Source organism: Adiantum capillus-veneris, chromosome 20 (genome assembly GCF_014529385.1).
Source record: "Adiantum capillus-veneris isolate H3 chromosome 20, ASM1452938v2, whole genome shotgun sequence".
Lineage (NCBI taxonomy): Eukaryota > Viridiplantae > Streptophyta > Polypodiopsida > Polypodiales > Pteridaceae > Adiantum > Adiantum capillus-veneris.
This window is the reverse complement of record NC_140950.1, coordinates 115,748,781-115,770,372: the sequence shown is the minus strand read 5'-3', so window position 1 is coordinate 115,770,372 and position 21,592 is coordinate 115,748,781. Positions and strand designations below refer to the sequence as shown.

At 43.3% G+C, this 21,592-nt stretch overlaps 1 protein-coding gene across 1 annotated transcript in view; it reads right to left on the bottom strand.

Annotated features, from left to right (window-relative positions):
* The window catches only part of LOC147433135 (CDPK-related kinase 5-like), a 30,149-nt gene extending 17,565 nt beyond the window's left edge, over positions 1-12,584 (bottom strand). Inside the window, exons 1-7 of the mRNA XM_086492816.1 lie at positions 11,777-12,584; positions 11,416-11,546; positions 11,249-11,290; positions 11,051-11,159; positions 10,818-10,896; positions 10,407-10,703; positions 10,207-10,313 (exon numbers count right to left, since the gene is read on the bottom strand). Coding sequence (XP_086348942.1) covers positions 10,207-10,313; positions 10,407-10,703; positions 10,818-10,896; positions 11,051-11,159; positions 11,249-11,290; positions 11,416-11,546; positions 11,777-12,364 — 1,353 coding nt within the window. The 5' untranslated portion in view covers positions 12,365-12,584. The remainder of the gene's footprint in view (positions 1-10,206; positions 10,314-10,406; positions 10,704-10,817; positions 10,897-11,050; positions 11,160-11,248; positions 11,291-11,415; positions 11,547-11,776) is intronic.
* Between the last annotated feature and the right edge of the window lie 9,008 nt (positions 12,585-21,592).

Below are 21,592 nucleotides of genomic sequence, written 5' to 3'. Positions count from 1 at the left end.
CAAACCACATAGGGAACGCCCCTAAGGACTAGAACGTGTCTTCGAGCAGTCAAGGAGTGTTGAACCCACCACCTTTGAACACATAGGCTATGACTCTTCCAACTGAGCTAGCACCCATGCTGCTTTTAGATTGAATGCTTTTGGGGCTTTGCTTTTGGGCATCCCCTGTACTGTTTATTAGAGCCCTTGGGGCCGCTATTTGGGAGAGCATATGGATAAAGAGTCTCGAAGAGAGTTGGACCCTTGGGAAGTTGTACTTTGCCATCATAATTTTAAAAAAATACCAAAAGGGACTGGCGTCTTTGAGGTCAGTGCGTCCATCCATCCATCCATATATCCATACATACATTAATTCGCTGATTTTCCAGTTTCTGTTCGTGTGTTGCTATTGATTTCTCACTTGGGAGTGTCGAAGCCTGCAACAGTTAAGGCCTCATCGACCAGGATCTGTAGTTCGCTAAGGTTACGCTCAGGGAGCCCTAACATGTTAGGTCTTAAGTGCCTTGGCACGTCAGAAGTTTGTGATAGGTGTTGTGGGCATTGAATGCCCCTGCGGATCTTGGGTTTTCACCTCATAAAAATTGAAGGCCAAGTGACTCTTTTTATAGGTTTTTTAGCCATGTGCCCTACCTACTTTTTATAAATGTCATGTCAAGTAGCTTATTAATAGATAACTTAAGTGATTGTTCACATGCCTACTTAAGTTATTGTACTATGCAAGTGAGCGTATGCAACTATGACCTGTCTGATCATCCACGTCTTTCTAGAGGCTCACAAAGTGCAAGGCTAGATTGCTAACTAAGCGCAACGCTAACCTGAAGTAGTAGCTTGTCCACGTGGCTCAAGTGCAATGCGCACGTGACATAGCCTTGATTGAATCTCGATCTTACTTGGGATTTGGTGTGACAAGTCAGTGGCGTGGCACCACCAAGTTCCAACCAATGGAATAGATCCCGAGGCCTAAACCCTAGCAAAAAAAGAAGAAAACAGAAGGTTTACCAACTTACAGAACATCGGCCGAGTGGCCTAAAAATTAAATGAGTTAGGATTAAAAAACCGAACCCCCAACAACTTACAAAACTTTGGCTGATGAGGCCTAACCTTAAAATAAAGCAACACACACAACAAAATTGCGGGGAGATAATGGTGTGACAGCATTACGGACCAGCCCACAAAACGTGAAAATCCATGATGGCATTGCCGCGCAAACGAACAGCCCTCTAGGTGCTTGCTTTTGGGACTTGACGCTTTTGAATCTGCTGCTTTTCATGTACTACTTTTGTATGAGAGCTTTAGGGCACTTTTGGGCATCCCTTGTATTGTTTATAAGTGTCCTAAGCACCACTCTTTTGAGAGAACTTAGACCCAAAGACACCACACTGTTGAGAGGATCTAGACGCAGAGTCTCGCAGAGATGGACCCTTGAGGAGTTATACCTTTACAAAGCAATGATAAACAAATACCGAAGGGGTATCAAGCATTGGCGCCATTACTGTTCAGGAGTGAAACTCGCCACTCGATGTCTCACATGTACACTCTCTCTCTCTCTCTCTCTCTCTCTCTCTCTCTCTCTCTCTCTCTCTCTCTCTCTCTCTCTCTCTCTCTCTCTCTCTCTCTCTCTCTCTCTCTCTCTCTCTCAGTTGTTCAAGTTGTTTTGAATTGATAAAAGTGTTGCACAATTTTGCAGATCCTAGTTATCTTTGTGTTTCCGTCTAACCCCTCGTCCAAAATGATTTCCTCCTCCCGGACCAAAACCAAAGGCACTAAATCCTCCCATGTAGTAGTATTCAATCGTCAAATTGTAATCAATGAAGAATGGAAACCTGAATACGACAACAACAGCTAGGACATCAATGAATGGCCATGTCCTCCAAGGCAACATCCTTTTCCATTTGAAGTATCTCTTGTCGGGGTGATTGAATCTTGTTGATATGAACCATCATGGACGAAGCTCGAGCAACATCCAGGTTGAACCAACACGCTTCATAGGAGACATGTTCTGTCACAAAGTGATGACGTGGCGGACAGCAAAAACCCTAATTTCTGCCAGAAACCCTAAAATTCCTGCAAACCATAATTTTTGCCAAAAACCCTAAATTCCGGAAATCGCGGAGGCGGATTATTATTTTTTTTTTAAAAAAATTATTTTTTTTTTTTTTGGGAAAATGATGAGCGACGCGAATTTTGCTTTTGCTTTTTTTTTATAAAAAAAAAAGAGAAAAGACTCTCTAAGAGAGAGAGAGAACTGATGCTTTTGATTTTAAAAGCTTTTGGGGCTCTGCTTTTGGGCATCCCTTGTAACCTTTAAATTAGTGGTGAGGGCCTCACTTCTCAGAGCATCTGGACGCAGAGTCTGAGAGTGAAACCCTAACCGCTCTCTTGTACTTTGATGATTGATTAATACAAAAAGAAATACCGAAAGGGGCGCCAGTCTTTGGGGCCAATATCTCTAGGCACGGAACTCCGCCGGGCCAGTGCAAATCTATTGTGATCTGTGAATTGTTTTGAAGTGGTTATTTGGTGCTGTCGCGGTTGATTCTTGACTTGGAGTGTCCAAGTTTGTTACAGTGGTATCAGAGCACGGCCGATTTCTCTTCTACGGGAAATCCGATCCCCGAATTTTTTTTCCGCGGCACCTATGGCTTCAGGCAATGATCAGTCGACTCCCTCTGCATCTGGACGTGCGGGCTGGGATCACAACGAAGATTCAAGCAGAGAGTATGGCCCGCCTTGGCCTACTTAGGCGGAGCGGTGAGAGATAGAGCGTCGTCAATTGATTGGTGATGCAACAAAGATGATGCTCAATTTTGCCAAGGACCCGAAGATGGCAAAATATATGAACCAGACCTCTTTGAAAGAGGTACAGATGGAGTGGCAGAGAACCACAACACCACTCCCGAAACCCGCTCTCAAGAAACCTTCTACCTCCAAGAAATATACGGAGAAGGAACTGGAGAACGTGGTTGATGCACGGATTGCTCAGCTTTTCGACGTGCAAAAGAAAGGCAAAAAGCACGGCAAAAAGCAGAACAAAGGTACTGACTTCCCGGGATATTTGGGTCGTCAGTCGACATTCGACAAAGCAAAGAAACGGAAGAAGCGTGTTCGATTTGAAGGAGTACCCAGTTCTTCTTCTTCTTCTTCTGACAGTTCTTCTAGCTCCTCGGATTAGAGCGAAGAAGACAGAAAAAAAAGCAAAAAGCGAAGCAAGACACAAAGCTTCGGAACGGGCAAGAAAAAGGCAAAGAAGGCTACATCTCGCCCAGAGACTGACAGTTCTACTGAGGACTCGTCTACAGACAGCTCAGATTCCGATGACGGAAAGTTTTATGCGAACAAGAAGAATTTTTACAAAGCCAACCAGTATGACTTTCTCGAAGATAACAGCAAGAAAGTCCGAGAGTTTAAGGAAGGTGGCCACTCGATCAAGTTTGATACTTTTCAGGATACTCAGATGCTTCGAAGGCTTTGTCTCTTATACAGCAGTTTGACATCGCTTTCGCGGGAGGACGCTATTCAGAGCACTCCAAGATTCGGAGAGCTGCCTCTTACTCTGAGGGGAATGCTCCTACTTGGTGGTCCACGCTTCTATTAAGCAAGACTGTGCCAGTTACATGGCTGAAATTCAAGAGGCTTTTTATTTCTTCTTGGTTGACTCAAGAGTTTGAGCGAGATATACGAGCTGCTTGGAACCATCTCCGGATGACCAAGAGCGATACAGTGAATTCTTATTGTGAAAGATTCTGGAGCTCTTTTCTACCCGCCTCTTCATTCAGAGAACAGATTGAGCAGTTTACCTTGGGTCTACCTACAGAGATCCGAGATCACTGCTTGGAACAGAAGTCAGCTTCTATTCAGGAGTTGATGAGTCATGCAAAGCGGGGCTTTGCCATTCACTCTGGCAGTCTGACCTACCCCACAGATGAGGCCATGACACAACGAGCCGAACAGACTTCTGGGAATGAAAGTAGAATGAAAAAGAGCAACCCAGAGAAAAAAAAAAGGATGCACGACCCAAGCTTACTCCTGAGGAGAGAGCTCGCTTCATCAGAGAGGGGAAGTGCTTTGGATGCGGGAAACATGGACATATTTCCGCAAAGTGCCCTGATAAGGCACAGAAAGAACAGAATGATAAAGACGACGACAGGTCTGAGAGTTCGAGAGCAGCTGAGGAATGTGGCAGAAAAGGCAGATAGAAAAGCAGAACTGGTACCACATGGCGTGGGACTTGCACCGAATCAAATGAATGAAAGTACAAACTTTGCCGTTTTTTTTTGGGGCAAAGTGAAGGATGTAGAAGCTCTTTTGAAGGAGCCAAGGCCAACTTCTTTTCACTTGGAATTGGCGGCTCGATTTGGAACTGCGCCCGACAGACTGACGCCACTGGCGGAGGTAGTTCGACTGGCACCCGGATGGGATGTTGCCATTACACCGAGCATTGGCAAACTTCGTTTGCAATGACCGGGGTGTTCAGGGCACGTGAGTGACGTTCTACTCGGGATCCCTTGGTACCACAAGAACTACGCCGTGGTTGACTACCGGGCCGAGAAAGCGACTTTGATAAATGAAGGGCTTAGAGATTGTACTTGATGAACTTCAGTTTTCTTACTCATTCTTTTGGGAGAACTGAACGATGGATAAAAGTTGAATATGTTTTGACCTGAAGAAAAGAACGCCAAGATTTTTTTTCTCCACGCTCATGCCGATTGCTTTTGAGAGGGCCTGAAGATCATACCATTGATCTGATATCTGGAAGCACGCCACCGAATCGGCCACCTTATCGTGTGAGCCGAGTACAGAATGAAAAGATTATGAACTCAGTGAAAGACCTCTTGGAAAAGGGTCTTGTCCAGCCTAGTACTTCACCGTATTGCTCTCCAGTGTTGTTGGTTTTGAAGAAAGACGGATCTTGGAGAATGTGCATCGATTATAGCACTCTCAACGAAATCACCATCAAGAACAGATTTCCGATTCCTAGGATCGATGATATACTCGACAGGTTACAGGGATCCTCATGCTTTAGCAGGATTGACTTGAAGAGTGGATATCATCAGATCAGGATAGCACCAGGAGATGTCTACAAGACAGCTTTTCGGACGACTTTTGGGTTATTTGAGTTTTTGGTGATGCCTTTTGGCTTAACCAATGCTCCTGCGACATTTAACCGGATGATGGACAGGATTTTTCGAGAGTACAGGCTATTTGTTGGCACTTTCTTTGACGACATCATTGTTTTCTCGAAGAATGAGGCAGAACACAGAGATCATCTGCTTCAAGTCTTTTAGGCATTACGAGATCACACGCTAGTGATTAATGCAAAGAAAAGTGAATTTTTTCCTACCATGGATACACTTTTTGGGACACATTGTGTCAGCAACACAACAGGAGTGCAAATGGACCCGGCCAAGATAGAGACTATCCGTGATTGGCCCGATTTGAGGAATGTCCATGAAGTTAGAAGCTTCTTGGGACTATGTTCATACTACAGGCGGTTCATACGAAAGTTTGCAGAGGTTGCTTCCCCTTTGCATATCTTGACACAGAAAGGAGTACCTTTTTCGTGGGGACCCACAGAGGTGACTGCCTTTCAGACATTGAAAGAGAAATTGACTACAGGACCTATTTTGACTTTGCCGGACTTGCAGAAGTCATTCGAAGTATATTGTGATGCTTGTGGTCGTAGTCTGGGTGCGGTCTTGATGCAAGAAGGCCATGTCATAGCTTACGAGAGCCGTTTGTTCTCTAGGCCGGAGATGACAGCACAGATCTATGAGAAAGAGCTTTTGGCGGTTATCCATGCTCTTACTCAGTGGCGGCATTACCTACTCGGAGCGGATTTTACTGTCTTTACAGACCATCAGAGTTTGCGCTACTTCTTGTCACAGAAGCAGCTTTCGGAAAAACAGATGCGGTGGGCGAACATCTTGTCACAGTTCCACTTCCAGATTGTCCATGTGCAGGGACAGAAGAATGTGGTGGCAGATGCTTTGTCTCGGAAACCGTTGGTTCTGGCTATTTCCGCGATACATCATAGGAGCTTCGAGGATATGGTCGATCAGTATGCCACAGATACAGATTTTGCAGATATTTTCACACGGATACGGGAGGGGGAGATAGTAGCTGGATACTCCCTTCGGGAAGGCTACTTGATGAAAAAGACTATGTTGTGCGTTACACAGCCGTTGAGGGAAAAGGTTATGACTGAATGCCATTGTCCACCTTTTACGGGTCACCGCGGCATTGCTACCACCATGAAAGGGGTAGAGAGATATTTCTTTTGGCCGAGACTCAAGAAAGATGTGGAAGAGTTTGTGCGCAGTTGCTTGGTATGCCAGAAGGTTAAGTTTAATAGGCATAAAGCACAGGGATTGTTACAGCCTTTACCCATACCCACCCGCCCCTGGGAAAGTATAGCGATGGATTTCATTTTTGATCTCCTGAGAACACAGAGTGGTCACGATGGTATCTGGACTGTTATTGACAGATTTAGTAAACAGGCTCATTTCATTCCAGTGAAGAAAACAGTCAAGCCGGATCACTTAGCGAGACTGTTTGTGGCCCAGATTTTCAGATTACATGGCATGCCTGAGACAATTGTCTCCGACAGAGACCCCAGATTTACGAGTTTGTTTTGGAAGGCAATTTGGGAGAACATTGGCACGCGGTTACAGTTCTCGTCATCGTTCCACCCGCAGACTGATGGGCAATCCGAGATTGCCAATTCAGTGGTTCTAGATTTATTGAAGTCTTATATCTCAGATCAGAAGACTCAATGGGAAAGATATTTACCTCTGGTGGAATTTGCCTACAATAACACGATACACTCGTCGACGGGTAAGGCGCCATTTGAGATTGTTGAAGGTGCTGCGAAGGTTCCACCCTTCCTGAGCACGAAAGATAAGATCTTTGAAGCGGATAAATATACGCGAGATCTGGATACGGCTTTTGCCAAGGTTCGCGAGACTTTGCAGAAGTCTCAAGAACGACAGAAAAAGGCAGCGGATCGCCGTCGTCGCGACATGAAATTGAAGGAGGATGATTGGGTGCTCTTACGTTTTGAGAAGGCACGCCTACGAAAGAACAAGGGAAAGGAGAGGCTTTTTCCAAAGCTTAGTATGCGATACTACGGCCCTTTCCAGATTACTGAAAAGATAAATGAAGTCTCCTTCCGATTGAAACTGCCAGATACTTGGAGGATTCACAATGCATTTCATGTGAATCTCTTGAAACCTTTTAAAGGTGATGTGCCTGATGATGGGGAGCCTGATGAGCAACCCGAAGTGGAAGAAAACGAGGAGATCCTTGTTCCTGAACAGATTTTGGCACATAAGGATACGAAGAATAAGGGTAAAGTTCGAAGGCGGTTCTTGGTTAAGTTCAAGAACTTTCCTGCATTTGATGCGAAGTGGATGGAGGAGGAGGACCTAGCAGATACTCCTCGGATTGTGAAACTTTACCTCGATGTTTTGGTTTAGCATAGTCTACTCCAAACAAAACCCAGAAACTCAGCTTGGCCGAAAATCTGGTGCAGTGGGATGCACAAGAGGGGAGTCGCTCCACTCCTTTGTCAACAGATGCCTCGATTTTGATACTAAAGTCACTGATGTCTCTTTGAGCTTCAGGGATACTGAGAGCTGACAGTATTCTGCTGGATGACTTTATGAAATGGAATTCCTGATTATGATACTGATTTGTTCTTGACTTCTTGTGAGTACAGGAACTGATAGACGAAATGACAGCAGCATTTTGGTCTGATTGATCTCGAATAGACATGGTTGCAATAGGGGTTAGTCAATCGGACATCGATGAGGTCCCGATTGGACCTAGATGTGATTGCTAGCTACATTGCCGATAAATCATGGTCTAAGATCCGAATGAATGTTGAATGTCATGTGATGTCCTGTGATGTCTGGTGATGTCCTGTGATGTCATGTGACTGTCGATTTTGTACATGTGCTAGATGTGTGTTCCTAGTACGTAGGTACTAACAGTCAGTGTCTGCTAAGACGGTTTATGGCTTTTGTCGGTTTTGCAGGCGTAATCACGGTCGATTACAATGCTTTCAAGAGGGGGGTATGTCACAAAGTGATGACGTGGCGGACAGCAAAAACCCTATTTCTGCCAGAAACCCTAAAATTCCTGCAAACCCTAATTTTTGCCAAAAACCCTAAATTCCGGAAATCACGGAGGCGGATTATTATTTAAAATAAAAAAAAATTATTTATTTTTTTTTGGAAAATGATGAGCGACGCGAATTTTGCTTTTGCTTTTTTTTTATAAAAAAAAAAGAGAAAAGACTCTCTAAGAGAGAGAGAGAACTGATGCTTTTGATTTTAAAAGCTTTTGGGGCTCTGCTTTTGGGCATCCCTTGTAACCTTTAAATTAGTGGTGAGGGCCTCACTTCTCAGAGCATCTGGACGCAGAGTCTGAGAGTGAAACCCTAACCGCTCTCTTGTACTTTGATGATTGATTAATACAAAAAGAAATACCGAAAGGGGCGCCAGTCTTTGGGGCCAATATCTCTAGGCACGGAACTCCGCCGGGCCAGTGCAAATCTATTGTGATCTGTGAATTGTTTTGAAGTGGTTATTTGGTGCTGTCGCGGTTGATTCTTGACTTGGAGTGTCCAAGTTTGTTACATGTTCATGTGATAGACTCCAAAGGATCCCAAATATGCTTAGCACTCATCACTACCTTCACATGTTACAAGATCTGTGGGGTACAATTCAAGATGATAAAGACTCAAGCATTGACACACTCCCAAGGTGCGCCCTCCTCCTTTGTAGTTGGCTTTTCCACCTACTCAATCACAAAGAACCCGAGATCATATGAGTCAAACACCACCATCATCGTCATCCTCGGAGTACTATCGTTGGTACCATTTTAACTAACAATTCACCAGAAAAAAAGTCCAAGGGCCTATAGGTATCTTCACCGATTTCTCACTTGTCTCCTTCCGATACCAACCCCACATAGCACCTAACGATGATCGAGCCCCACCACCATTTGAGTCACCTTCTAACATGCAACTGTCCCTCCTCAAAAGTGGCATTTACTTAGTGTGAATTCTGATAAGTTATCACATTATCCGTTACGTTTGTCATTAAGAATTTCCTTGCTAAAGGAATAAAGATATCTAGATTATGTGACTTGCACCCCAAACATAGTTAGAATGAGGAGAAACAAAGAACTTTCAACGTCTTAGGAAGTTAGGAACAATCCCAAGTACCTCTAAGATCTATCCGATGAGTCTGGTGGCGTAAAACTCGTACAATTACCAAAGAAAGACCCCTTTGATCACAAGCAATTAGTGGAGGCATGGGAAGAGCAGCAGTTAATCTTCTATCCAAATGTTAAAGTTGGAATTCAGATGCCAACGTTCATGTTTCATATCCTGCGTCAACAGGCATCAGACTTTCTTTTTCAGAAGCCTAATCACTTGGTGAGTGCTGGAAGAAGTATGAAGCACTACCAATTAGGTCTAAGATTGCAGATTGGTGACTATCATCTAAACTCAGCAAATAAATTGATTATTTGGGTCATTCCAAATTATAGAAAAGCAACAGGCATAAGAGATAGCTATGGGAAGGCATAAGAGAGAGCAATGGGATAACTGTTGGCGACAAGCATCTAAACTCAGCAAGAGACTTGATATCTAGGTCGTTCCCAAACAGTGAAAAGTAACAGGCACAAGAGATAACTAAGGAAGGCACGCAAAACTTAGCATGTCCTATCATACATAGCACCCAAACAAGATGTGTCGGCTACTTATCAGTATTCCCCATCTTCATAAGGTTGCACATCACAAAAAACAGTGACATATAGTGCGGACAACGCACGTTTTTGCTATATGACTTAGGAAGGTCAGTAACTTGAACTTGAGAATTGCCTTCTATGAGCAACATGAAGCATACCCTATAAATGTTATTAAGCATCAAATTAAATGATACTAAAGATATGGCAACCCACAAGACCTACAGCATTTGGGAGTCCAGTACCATTCAGTATCTTGAATCTCGCAAATACCCCTTACAAATAAACTGTGTGAAGTACAAGAAAAACTATCACATGTGAAGTATGGAGCAAGTATGCCTGCAGATATTGATGCAAATCATGACTACAGCGTGCAAAGTTGCTCAAAATGTACAACACTTCAAGCCACAAGAGCGGTGACACGGTGGAAAAAGATAACACTCATATCATTACCTTCAGAGCTGCTCTTCGTACGATTGACGACCTGAGATAAGTTTTTACTAATCTGAAAATCAATATGTCTAAAGGAACTTGCTGATGTCCACGTATCCAAGGATGTGCTGACAAGCAAAGATATCAAAGACTCCCTTCAGCACCTTTGACACTTCATTGTTCAACCAGTCTTTCAACATGTGACCAAATCAATGACTTACTCAAAGCCTGGGCAGCTGTCATTCTCTTGTGACGATCTTTGGTAAGAAGCCTCCTTACAAAGTCCTTTGCCTCGGGGGACAAAATGGGCCATGGTGCTTCATCAAAACTTGGTTCAGACTTCAAAACAGATCTGAATATACCAGATTCTGTGCGTGCCCAAAATGGGCGGCTGCCACATAGTAATATATATGTAATTACACCAATACTCCATACATCTGCTTCTATACTATAGGACCTATGCAAAACCTCAGGGGCAACATAATAGGCACTTCCAACAATGTCGTTCAGCCTCTCATCTGCAACATTGAATACCACCATATTAAATTCTAAACATCCTGTAGCCATGACAATAAATGTTTATACACCAAGCTTTTGATGGCTGTTACTTTCAGAACAAGACCCTACTTCACCTGGCCGTACAAAGTCTGACAGACCAAAGTCAATAGCTTTAAGCTGAGCATCCTCATCCTTTGTAGTGAACAAAAAATTCTGTTAAAAGAACCAACTGCACCATCGATAGGTGTTCCAATCATGATTGTCACATCCAACCCACCCATAGCGACACACAAACACATACTTGGAACTAGTCATGAGTCGTGACGCACAGGCATACAAAGTCTCTACAGTTCGTGTTAGAGCCTACCTCAGGTTTGAGATCACGATGAACAACACCCTGGAGATGACAGAAAGTGACAATATTCAAAATTTGAGCAACCACAACTTTTGCATCATCTTCAGAGTACTTTCCACCCCTATCAAATACAAGCCACCGGATCAGTAGTCGGGACACAAACTTGCAAGGATATGTAGATACATACTAGCAGCAGCTAGAAAATTTTACCTTGACAGAATCCTATCCAGAAGCTCACCTCCTTCACACAACCTACAACAAGCCATATGTATATAAGGCACAGATGCAATTAAACAGGATTAAGTAAAAGCGCGATTGACATTCTTTAAGACAACTATGAAACGCTGCAAGTGACAATCATACTTTATGGTACTTACTCCATCACTATATAGACATTTGTATTGTCCTCACAAGAGTCATAGAACTTGACAAGGTTGTGATGTCCTGTGAGAGCCTTCATTATTTTGACTTCTCTCTTGACATCCTCGATAGCGATTGCGGTTGTCATCTGCAGCAGTAGACCGCAATGAATAGCACTACAATCATCAAGATCGAGTCTTTCCATGAACTTAGAAACAATATGACAATGATGAAAGGATATTAAATCTGGTGAAAGATACATGTAGCAACACACGAGCAGTACAGGATAACCAGCATTGTCCTCAAATAACATTCCTACCCAACAAAGTCAATGAAATCAACACAGTCATTGGGCCTTAGAGAAGAGATAATGCATACTTTGGCCTTGGATATGATCTTTACTGCAACAGGTTGGCCCTTCAGGTCTCCTTTCTTGATCTTTGCATGGCACGTGTGACCAAAATGCCCACGGCCAACTTCTTCACCAAGTTCATACTTGAGAGAGAAGTTCTTGTTGTACCCGAAAAACTTGTCAAGGGTTTTCTCAGCATCATGAGCATGTGTAGGGGTAGTGGGCACACCCTCCTTGGACTTGGCCTGTCCATGTCTTTTAAGGAGAGCCGCTTGAATGTGCTTTGCAGGAGAAGGGGGAGGGAAAGGCCTTTTCACAACGCGACCGGGTGTTCCACCATTTCCAGGAGAAGACCCCTTAAATGGGGAAGAAGCTCTGAAAGGAGAAGGTCTGAAGGGAGAGCTTCCTCTAAAAGGGGAAGCTCTGTATGGAGATTTTGACGGTTTCTCTACGCCATTGAGGTTTTCTGCAGACCTCTCTGAGAACCCATTTGAGGTCTTCGCGGGCTTGTCCTTGTACCCATGTCTGCTTCCGGGAGACCTGTCTGGGAAGCCATTTAGGGTTTCTTCTCGGCTATGGCTGTCTGAGCTCTTGGTGCTGTAGCATATACCCATGGTGCATTAAAAGAGGCGATGCAGCGAGCTGCTTCCAAGATGCGGCTCCAAATTGAAGGTGGGGGGAAGAGCTGCTTGATGTCTGCTTCGCCTTGCTTGCTGCGTGTGCTGGCTGCTCCAGCGGTACTCACAGAAGCTCGGCTCAGCTATGGAGCACAAAAGCTCGTTAGGTCCCCACAAAACCTTAAAATCAGGAAGGGCCCCAAAACTACTCACACTAGCTTACCTGTGTTTGCGTGTGTGTGTGGGGAGGGAGGCCGTAAACTGCTCCCTTATTCAAAATGGGAATTGAAAGTGATCAACTTTTGCACATGCATCAACTCCGTGTTGGTTGAAATGGGCACCTAAAATATATGCTCGAACTCAAAGTTTATCCATTATCTTTTATGAGCAATAATGAGCCATCTTTTGGTCGAAACACTCCTAGAGAAGCTTGCACAAACTAGGTATAATTCTACACTTCTACGAGCATGCTCCAAAAAAGCAAGTTGCTTCTTGTCCAAGGACATAAACTATAGTCACTTTTCATGGCGACAAAAACAAACCTATCTAACACACAAGTAGTGCACACTGAAAACATGGTAGAGAATTTCATAATCTCTATGTGGGCATGACCAAAAAGTGGTCATGGTGCACATTGTCGTGCATGTGCTATGCTTGACTTGAGTTCAATCATCTAGCTCATGAAAAGCGGTTTAGTAATACTAATATCATGTTTATGATTATATTCATGCTCATATTTATAAATCTTTACTTCCTCCTCTTTTTCTAAAATCCCGTTAGTTATTCTCTACGTTCGTGATTGGATTTGAAACAGTCACTCTGTGACATAGAGTTGCAATCAAAGGAAATAGTGAGATCGTGTTGTGGTCATATGATCCATTTTGTGAAGTTTCTTTCTCGAAAGGGGCTCCTTCTACAACTAAATGCTCAGCTTAAGAGAAGGATATGTTTTTGGATATAAGATTAAAATAATATATTGCGTGTTAAAAAGGTATTTTGGTTGTCATAGAGGCGATAGAGCCCCCAACCACGATTAACAGAAAAGGTCATACCTTGTGGACACGTGGAAAATAGTATTTCCGCTCGATGCAAGGTCATCCTCACTACAAATTAAGAAGCCAAGAGAGGTCGCACACCATCAAAATCCAAAATATTGTATAAATCTTTATAATGAGAGGATAACCTAATTAGGGGCTTTTCCCTCCCACCAAATGCTCGATGCTCTAAAGTGTTTTGTCGCTTTGGACAAAAATTGAAGTAACTAAGAGAAGTTGTTAAGATGCATCAAAATGTTTGTGGGAGTAACCAACTACCACTGTAACTTGAATCACAACAAGAGATTCATAACATAATCACATAACTATAAGAAGAAACTTAAAGAGAGAGAGAGAGAGAGAGAGAGAGAGAGAGAGAGAGAGAGAGAGAGAGACCACATAGTATTAAGGGTTGGAATGGTTGATACCCCCCCCCCCCCCCCCCCCTTTCCTTCCTCGGAAGCTTTCAATGAAGCTAAATACAATCATGATACATCAACTTACCCATAAGGTGGCCTTTTCACCATGCCAACATAAATGGCATTCTCTCTAATCAAGCCAATCGTTTCGGCTTTCTCTAATCAAAAACATACTCATAGACTCCCTTCTTTAAGGAAGTATCATCTTCTTCCTTCTTCGACATCTCGTCTTCCTCTTGTAGAAGCATCACAAAAGCACACAAAACTCTTCAAAAACATGCACATGCTTCTCTTTATAAGATTTTTACTTATAGAGTTCCATGCATGGTTCATGTAGGACAAATACTTTTCCATCATCTTCTTTAAAGCTAGCCAACAAAGATGATGCTATAAGAACTAGTAGATATTATGAAAACAAGAAAGTGATACCATAAATGTGTAGAGCTCAAAGAGAGCCATAGTGGAGCATAGTAGCTATGGAGATCTTTATGGGGGCGGGAAGAGAGAGAGAGAGAGAGAGAGAGAGAGAGAGAGAAGAGTGAGCTTTTTGGGAGGGAAAAGTCTTGCTCTGCAAGCTACGATTAGCCTCCTTTCTAGCAATAATTCCCAATTTTCACCCTCGTTCAGTCCTTTATTTAAAAAGTGTTCAATGCACAAGTTGGAAGTCTCATCTTTTTCTTGCTAAGATTGGTGGCAGTTTTTAGAGATCGGCTTTCTATCATGAGATATTTCTAAGTCTCCTTTTGGCAGTTCGACCACTTTTGGACCTTTTCTTAGTTCTTGACCCATTACTTCCCTCTTGAGGAGTATTCACCACTCCTCCTTAAGAGGTGTACATGGATAATTAGGGGTCCTCGAGCCATGTTCAAGCTAGCCCACACCTCCCTTTTGATCGGCATTCCTGCACACTTTTGGAGACATTCAAGAAAATTTTTAAATTAATTTTAGTCCCATAAAAGCACATTTGATTTCAAAAAGCATTCCATTAACACTTATAAAGGTTGCATCATCCTTTTGGCACCCTAAGGTCTTGAGATACACCTTAAACTAACTGCATTGACACTTTTGAAGGTTGCTTCACCCTTTTGGCACCCTAAGCCCATGAGACACACCTTACAAGCATCTTATGTTACCATATACACGTGGTAGTGATGTGTGTGAACACACTAGAACCGCCAAGGCATTTTTTTCCTCTTTCGGAGATTTTTTCCCTCGTGCATTGTATATACGCCCATCACTCTAGGGCTATCTATCTTTCTATTGCACACTAAGTAATACACTCTCTATTGTGTGCCTTGAGCTTCCTTCATCTTCTCCAAGCTGTGTGCGTTTCTCTGCAACCCTAATTCCAACAATTGGTATCAGAGCAGGTTGCGTCTTCTCGGACTTAGTCGCCAACACCTCCAGCTCACGCCTGCTCACTTTCTCCGATTTCTGTGAGCGATGTGGAATGGGCTTTTGGTGCAGAGTGCACTTACAATCCTGTTGTCCATGATGCATGCATGTCAGTTGCTACAGATTCACATGTGTGGTATTTCAATAGTGGTGCTACAATGCACATTAACTCACATTGTGAATTGTTCACCTCTCTCGAGTCTGTCCCTCATGGGAATTCAGTCACTTGTGCCAACAATGCCTCTTATCCTGTTCAGGGAGTTGGAAAGATTGTGCTTACTACTGCAAATGGCAATACTTTCACACTTGCTGATGCACTTTATGTACCTGGGATCAAGAAGAATCTTTTGTCTGTATCTACACTTGCTAGACTTGGACTTGTAGTCAAATTTGTGTATGACAGATGTACAGTTCATGATCTCAGTTTTGGTGATGAAATTGTTGCATCTGGCCTTTTGTGCCATGGGCTGTATATGTTGGGGTATAAAGCCCAATGTGGTCGCCCAGGTAAGTGGGCGGGCCGCCAGGTATGTACACATATTCTTTTGTAAAAACCTAATAAGAACTCACTATGCTCTACACATTACAGTAGAGCGAGTTCACCATATCGTCGTGCTCTTCTTCTCGCACTCTCTCTCGCGTCGCACTTCCGCTCGTACTCCTTCAACTGGTATCAGAGCTCAGATCGAGGCTCGGGGCAGCACTGCAGGAGGCTAGAGTCACCAACTCAGATTGGAGTGAAATTCGACAGGCGAAGACACGGCCCCAAATCTCGTGGGAAGACCCGAAGGACTAGGTGTTGTCAGAATTTCATTCTGAGGTCATCTCGGCCACCGTTCGGCTTCGACAAAGGTCTGCGCAGGCCATTTTTGACTACATGGTCTCGACATGTGCAAATCCGACTCTGCAAATTTGGGGTTTTCGGCCTACGACTGCAGGTGCTAAGGATATCGACACTCCCAGAGTGTTGATTTGTGGTTGTCTACACATCGAAGGACGGCTCACAGTTCTTAGAGGCGTGTCACATACGACACGGGCTTATCTACACACAGACTGTAGGCGACATCCACTAGTTCATCAGGTAGCTTGTGTTTGCTGCTTGATATTCCAGATTTCATCCTGACATTGCAGGTACTTCCACATGGGATGTATTGTCATAGATGATGTATGTCTGTTGAGGGTTTGCTGGCTGTCAGTCACGCAGCAAACAACCGCCGCAGCGGTTACAACATACAGTGGGAAATTTGTGGATGTATGACTTTGTGGGAAGTCTATGTACTGTCAGATTTACTATAGCCTTTGTTGAGGGTCGAGTGAGGTTTTATTGAGCTGGGGGATTCTCGAATGTTGAGATCCTTTCGGTGATACAGGTCTTGGAGCGATCCCTCGAGCACCCTTAGATAGGCAACTAGGATGTATTGACTGTGAGTTAGACAGTTGGGATTGCATCTTTGCTTTACTGCCGTTGAGGCATTGTCGCAGTCTATGCTTATAGGACAGTGACAGGACAGTGAGAGACAGTACAGGTGCAGGACAAGTTTACCCGCAGCTTACAGTGTCAGAGAGACAGTGTTTTTTGAGCTGTTTTTTGGTCTGTTTTTTAGTACACAAGAGCCATTTTACAAAGGAGACTCTGCCAAAATTTCTGCAGAATCTGAAGCTTTCTTGGTTCATTTGACATGTTGATATTGGTTCAGAGGTCAGTTTACAGGCGAAACTCTGCCGAATTTTTCCCAGAAAAGTAAACTACTGTGAAGCGTAGCTATGGCTAGATCACAGGACATTGCTCTTTACAATATCAAGAAGCTAGATGGAACCAATTTCCCATTGTGGAAGAAGCAGATTTGGCACGTGTTGGTACAAAAGAAGCAGATAAAACCTATAAAGCTCAAGGGGATAAAACCAGAAGATATGGACGAAGATGAATGGAGCGAAATGGATGAATTGGCACTTTCTACCATTATGCTGACTTTGGCAGAAAGCGTTTACTTCAATGTAGCAGACGAAATGTCGGCTTATCAAGAATGGTTAAAGCTGAGTGATCTTTATGAGAAACAGAGTGCAGCTTCACAGGTATACTGGCTTAAGAAGCTTGTTGACTTGAAGATGAAAGAAGGGACACCTACGTCCAATCATCTGAATGAATTCAACACAATCTATAGTCAGTTGTCAGCTCAAGGTGTCAAGTTTGATGAACCTGTTAGAGCTATGTTCGTGTTGATCACATTGCCAGAAAGTTGGGACACTTTTCGCACAGCTTTGAGTAATTCTGCACCTCCAGATGGTTTGAACATAGCAGGTGTAGAAGGAAGTCTGCTTACTGAAGAAACCAATAGAAAGACAATGGACAAAGGCAAAGGAACAGCCTTAGTTGTCAGGGGAAGGACCAAAGAAAAGTACAAAGGTGGAAAGAGGAATCGGTCTCGTAGCAAGTCTCGCAGTGCTAAAGGCAAGAGTGACATAGAATGCTACCATTGTGGCAAGAAGGGTCACATCAAAAGAGACTGCAGAGAATGGAAAGCAGAAAAAGGCAAAGAGAAAGCTGAAGACCATGGTGAGAAGAACAAGTCCTCAGTGAAGATTCAAGAAATAAATGTGACAAACACTGTTGCAGAGGATGACAGTCTAGTGTCAGGAGACATCTACTTCTTGAAGAATACAATGGACTCAGCTCTTCTTACAGCATCTGATGGAAATGCACTGAGTGACTGGATTATAGACTCAGGGGCATCACTTCATGTGTCTCCAAACAAGTAGTGGTTTACTTCTTATGTGACCACTAAAGATCATGTTCGGCTAGGCAATGGGCAGACATGTGAGATCTTAGGTGTTGGAGATGTTCAATTGAAGTTTCAGAATGGCTCTTCTTTCACGCTGAAGAATGTGAGACATGTTCCCGCAATTAAAAAGAGCTTGATCAGCACAGGTTTACTTGATGATGCTGGCTACGTCACCACTTTTGGACAGAACATGTCGAAGATATCCAAGGGTTCTATGACAGTAGCACATCTGGAGGACTTTACATGATTTATGTATCAAATGTCTCTAAAAATGTAATCAATGTAACCGAGCAGCCGAACGTTTCTTTGTGGCATAGCTGGTTAGGACATATGTCCAAGAAGGGAATGTAAATCTTGTCTCATTCTGGTTATTTGCCTGGCTTTTCATTTAATGATTTTGAATTCTGTGAACATTGTCTGTATGGTAAGCAAACACAGCAACCACATAAGCATAGAAGCAGTAGAAGAGATACACAGTTGGCACTTGTTCATAGTGATTTGTGTGGACCTATGCCTAACCTATCTCTAGGGGGAGCTTCTTACTTTATGACATTTATAGATGATTACTCGAGGAAAGTATGGGTTTACTTTCTCAAGCACAAGGATGAAGCGTTTAGTGTTTTCAAAACGTTTGTGACACTTGTGGAGAATCAGAGTGGCAAGAAGCTTAAATGTTTATGCACTGACAATGGTGGAGAGTATGTTTCAAAGGCCTTTCAGGACTTTTGTGAGTCAAAAGGTATAAAACGTGAACTTACTGCTCCTTACAATCCTCCTCAAAATGGTGTTGCTGAGAGGATGAATAGGACCATACAAGAGAAGGTCAGAAGTATGTTGTGTAATGCACAGCTGCCAAATGGGTTTTGGGCTGAAGCTGTATCAACAGATGTTCATCTTGTAAATAGATCTCCTAGCAAGGTTTTGCAGAAGGATTCAGTGCCAGAGATGGTATGGTCAGGCAAAATGCCCTCATACAAGCATCTCAGAGTCTTTGGCTGTGAGGCATATACTCACGTTCCAAAGGAATTTAGGAACAAACTTGAGCCAAAGAGTAGAAAGTGCATCTTTCTAGGCTATGGTAATTTTGGTGAGATGGGGTACAGACTTTGGGATCCCGAATCCAGAAAGGTTGTCCGCAGCAATGATGTTCACTTTAATGAATCCAAATATCATTCTAAACCAGAGAGGGTTGAGGAGATTAGAAGAGTTGTCTTCCAAGAAGATGGACCTGCACGTGCAAGACAAAATGTCAGGGCTCAAGAGGAGCAAGGACAGGATAGAGTGGAACCACAGGTTGTGGCTGAGCCTGAGCCTGAGCCACCTATTGTGCGTAGATCTGGACGTGTCACGCGACCTCCTGATAGGTTTGTTCCATCTATGAACTATGTCACGTTGGCTGATTGCAATGAGCCTTCATGTTACAAGGAAGCAGTGCAAATGAAGGACTCCGGGAATTGGCAATTGGCCATGCAGTCAGAGATGACAGCTCCGCGTAAAAACAAGACATGGAAGCTAGTTAAATTACGACAGGGCAAAAAGGCTCTACCCTGTAAATGGATTTACAGGTATAAGATCACCGCTCATGATAGTCAGCCAAAGTACAAAGCAAGGCTTGTTGCCAAGGGCTTTAAGCAAGAACAAGGCATTGACTTTGATGAAGTCTTCTCTCCAGTGGTCAAGATGACTACATTGAGATGCTTTCTTGCATTGGTTGCCATATTAGATTTGGTGTTGCACCAAATGGATGTCAAGACAGCGTTCTTGCATGGTGATTTAGATGTGGAAATTTACATGCAGCAGCCAGAAGGGTTTGTTGAGAAAGGCAAGGAAGATTGGGTATGCCAGTTGTTAAAGAGTCTTTATGGCTTAAAACAATCACCGAGGGCATGGTACCATAAATTCCACAAGTTTATGCTTTCTCAAGGCTACAAACGTAGTGAGTTCGATCATTGTCTATATACAAAGAAGGCTAAGGATGGTAGTTGGCTGATCCTTATTTTGTATGTGGATGACATGTTGATTGCTGGCAAGCACTTGGAAGAAATTTCAGCTTTGAAGTCAAAGATTGCAAAATCGTTTGACATGAAAGACATGGGTGAGGCAAGTCATATACTTGGTATGCGCATTGAGAGAGACATATCAAAGAAGTTGATTTGGTTATCTCAAACAGAGTATATTGACAAGGTTTTGCAGCGTTTCAATATGGAGAAGGGAAAGGCATTGAGTGTTCCATTGCCACCATATGTGAAACTTAGCAAACAAGATTGTCCTGTGTCTGAGAAAGAACAGGTTGAAATGGATAAGATTCCATATGCGTCTGCAGTGGGTAGTTTGATGTATGCAATGATTGCTACTCACCCAGAGATTGCATTTGCAGTGGGAGTAGTAAGTCGATACATGTCAAACCCAGGCAAGAAACATTGGGAGGCAGTGAAAGGAATATTGAGATACCTGAAAGCTACAAAGAGTATGTGTATATGCTATGGGAGTCAGGAGCTAAGTGTAAAGGGTTTTACAGACTCAGATTATGCAGGTGACTTAGACAACCGAAGGTCTACGTCAGGGTATGTCTTTACATTGGCTGGTGGAGCAGTATCATGGCGTTCTAGATTACAAGATTGTGTTACTCAGTCTACTACAGAGGCTGAATATGTTGCAGCATCAGAGGCATGCAAAGAATCAATTTGGCTTAATCGACTAGTAACAGATTTGGGAATCAAAGAAGAGATGCCTGTGTTATATTGTGATAGTCAAAGTGCTATACAATTGGCTCGCAATCCAGTTTATCACTCAAAGACAAAGCATGTGGATGTGAAGTATCATTTCATTAGGGAAATGCTCGAGGATAAGCAACTTCAGCTTGTCAAAGTTCACACCACAGAAAATCCTGCTGATCTACTTACAAAAGGACTTCCCTCAGAGAGCTTTGCGCATTTTCGCAAGCAGTTAGGTGTAGGGTAGTACATCACTTCTCTGCATCTCTTGTATATTAGCTTGTATAGAGCTTCTCTCACACTTAAAGTACCACATTGGACTTTAAGTGGGAGGTTGTTTGGGTATAAAGCCCAATGTGGTCGCCCAGGTAAGTGGGCGGGCCGCCAGGTATGTACACATATTCTTTTGTAAAAACCTAATAAGAACTCACTATGCTCTACACATTACAGTAGAGCGAGTTCACCATATCGCCGTGCTCTTCTTCTCGCACTCTCTCTCGCGTCGCACTTCCGCTCGTACTCCTTCAGTATAAGCTCACTTTGTATGACAAGTGTGGATAAAATTTTGCAAATGCAGTTACAGATTCAAGGGTTGTTTCAGATGCAAAACTGTGGCATGCACGTTTTGGGCATCTGAGCCAGTTTGCTACGTTTGCAAAAATCTGATATGGTTGCTTCTTTGCCGCCTCTTGAAGCACCTGTCAAACATGTTTGTGAAGGCTGTATTTTGGGTAGGGTCACATGCAGGTTGCACTTGTGCATAGTGATGTTTGTGGGCCCATGCAAACTCCGTCCTTGGGCAATTACCTGTACTTCATGACTTTCATTGATGATTACACTCCAGGCATGCATTTCTGCTTAAAGCGAAGTTCGAAGTTTTTAT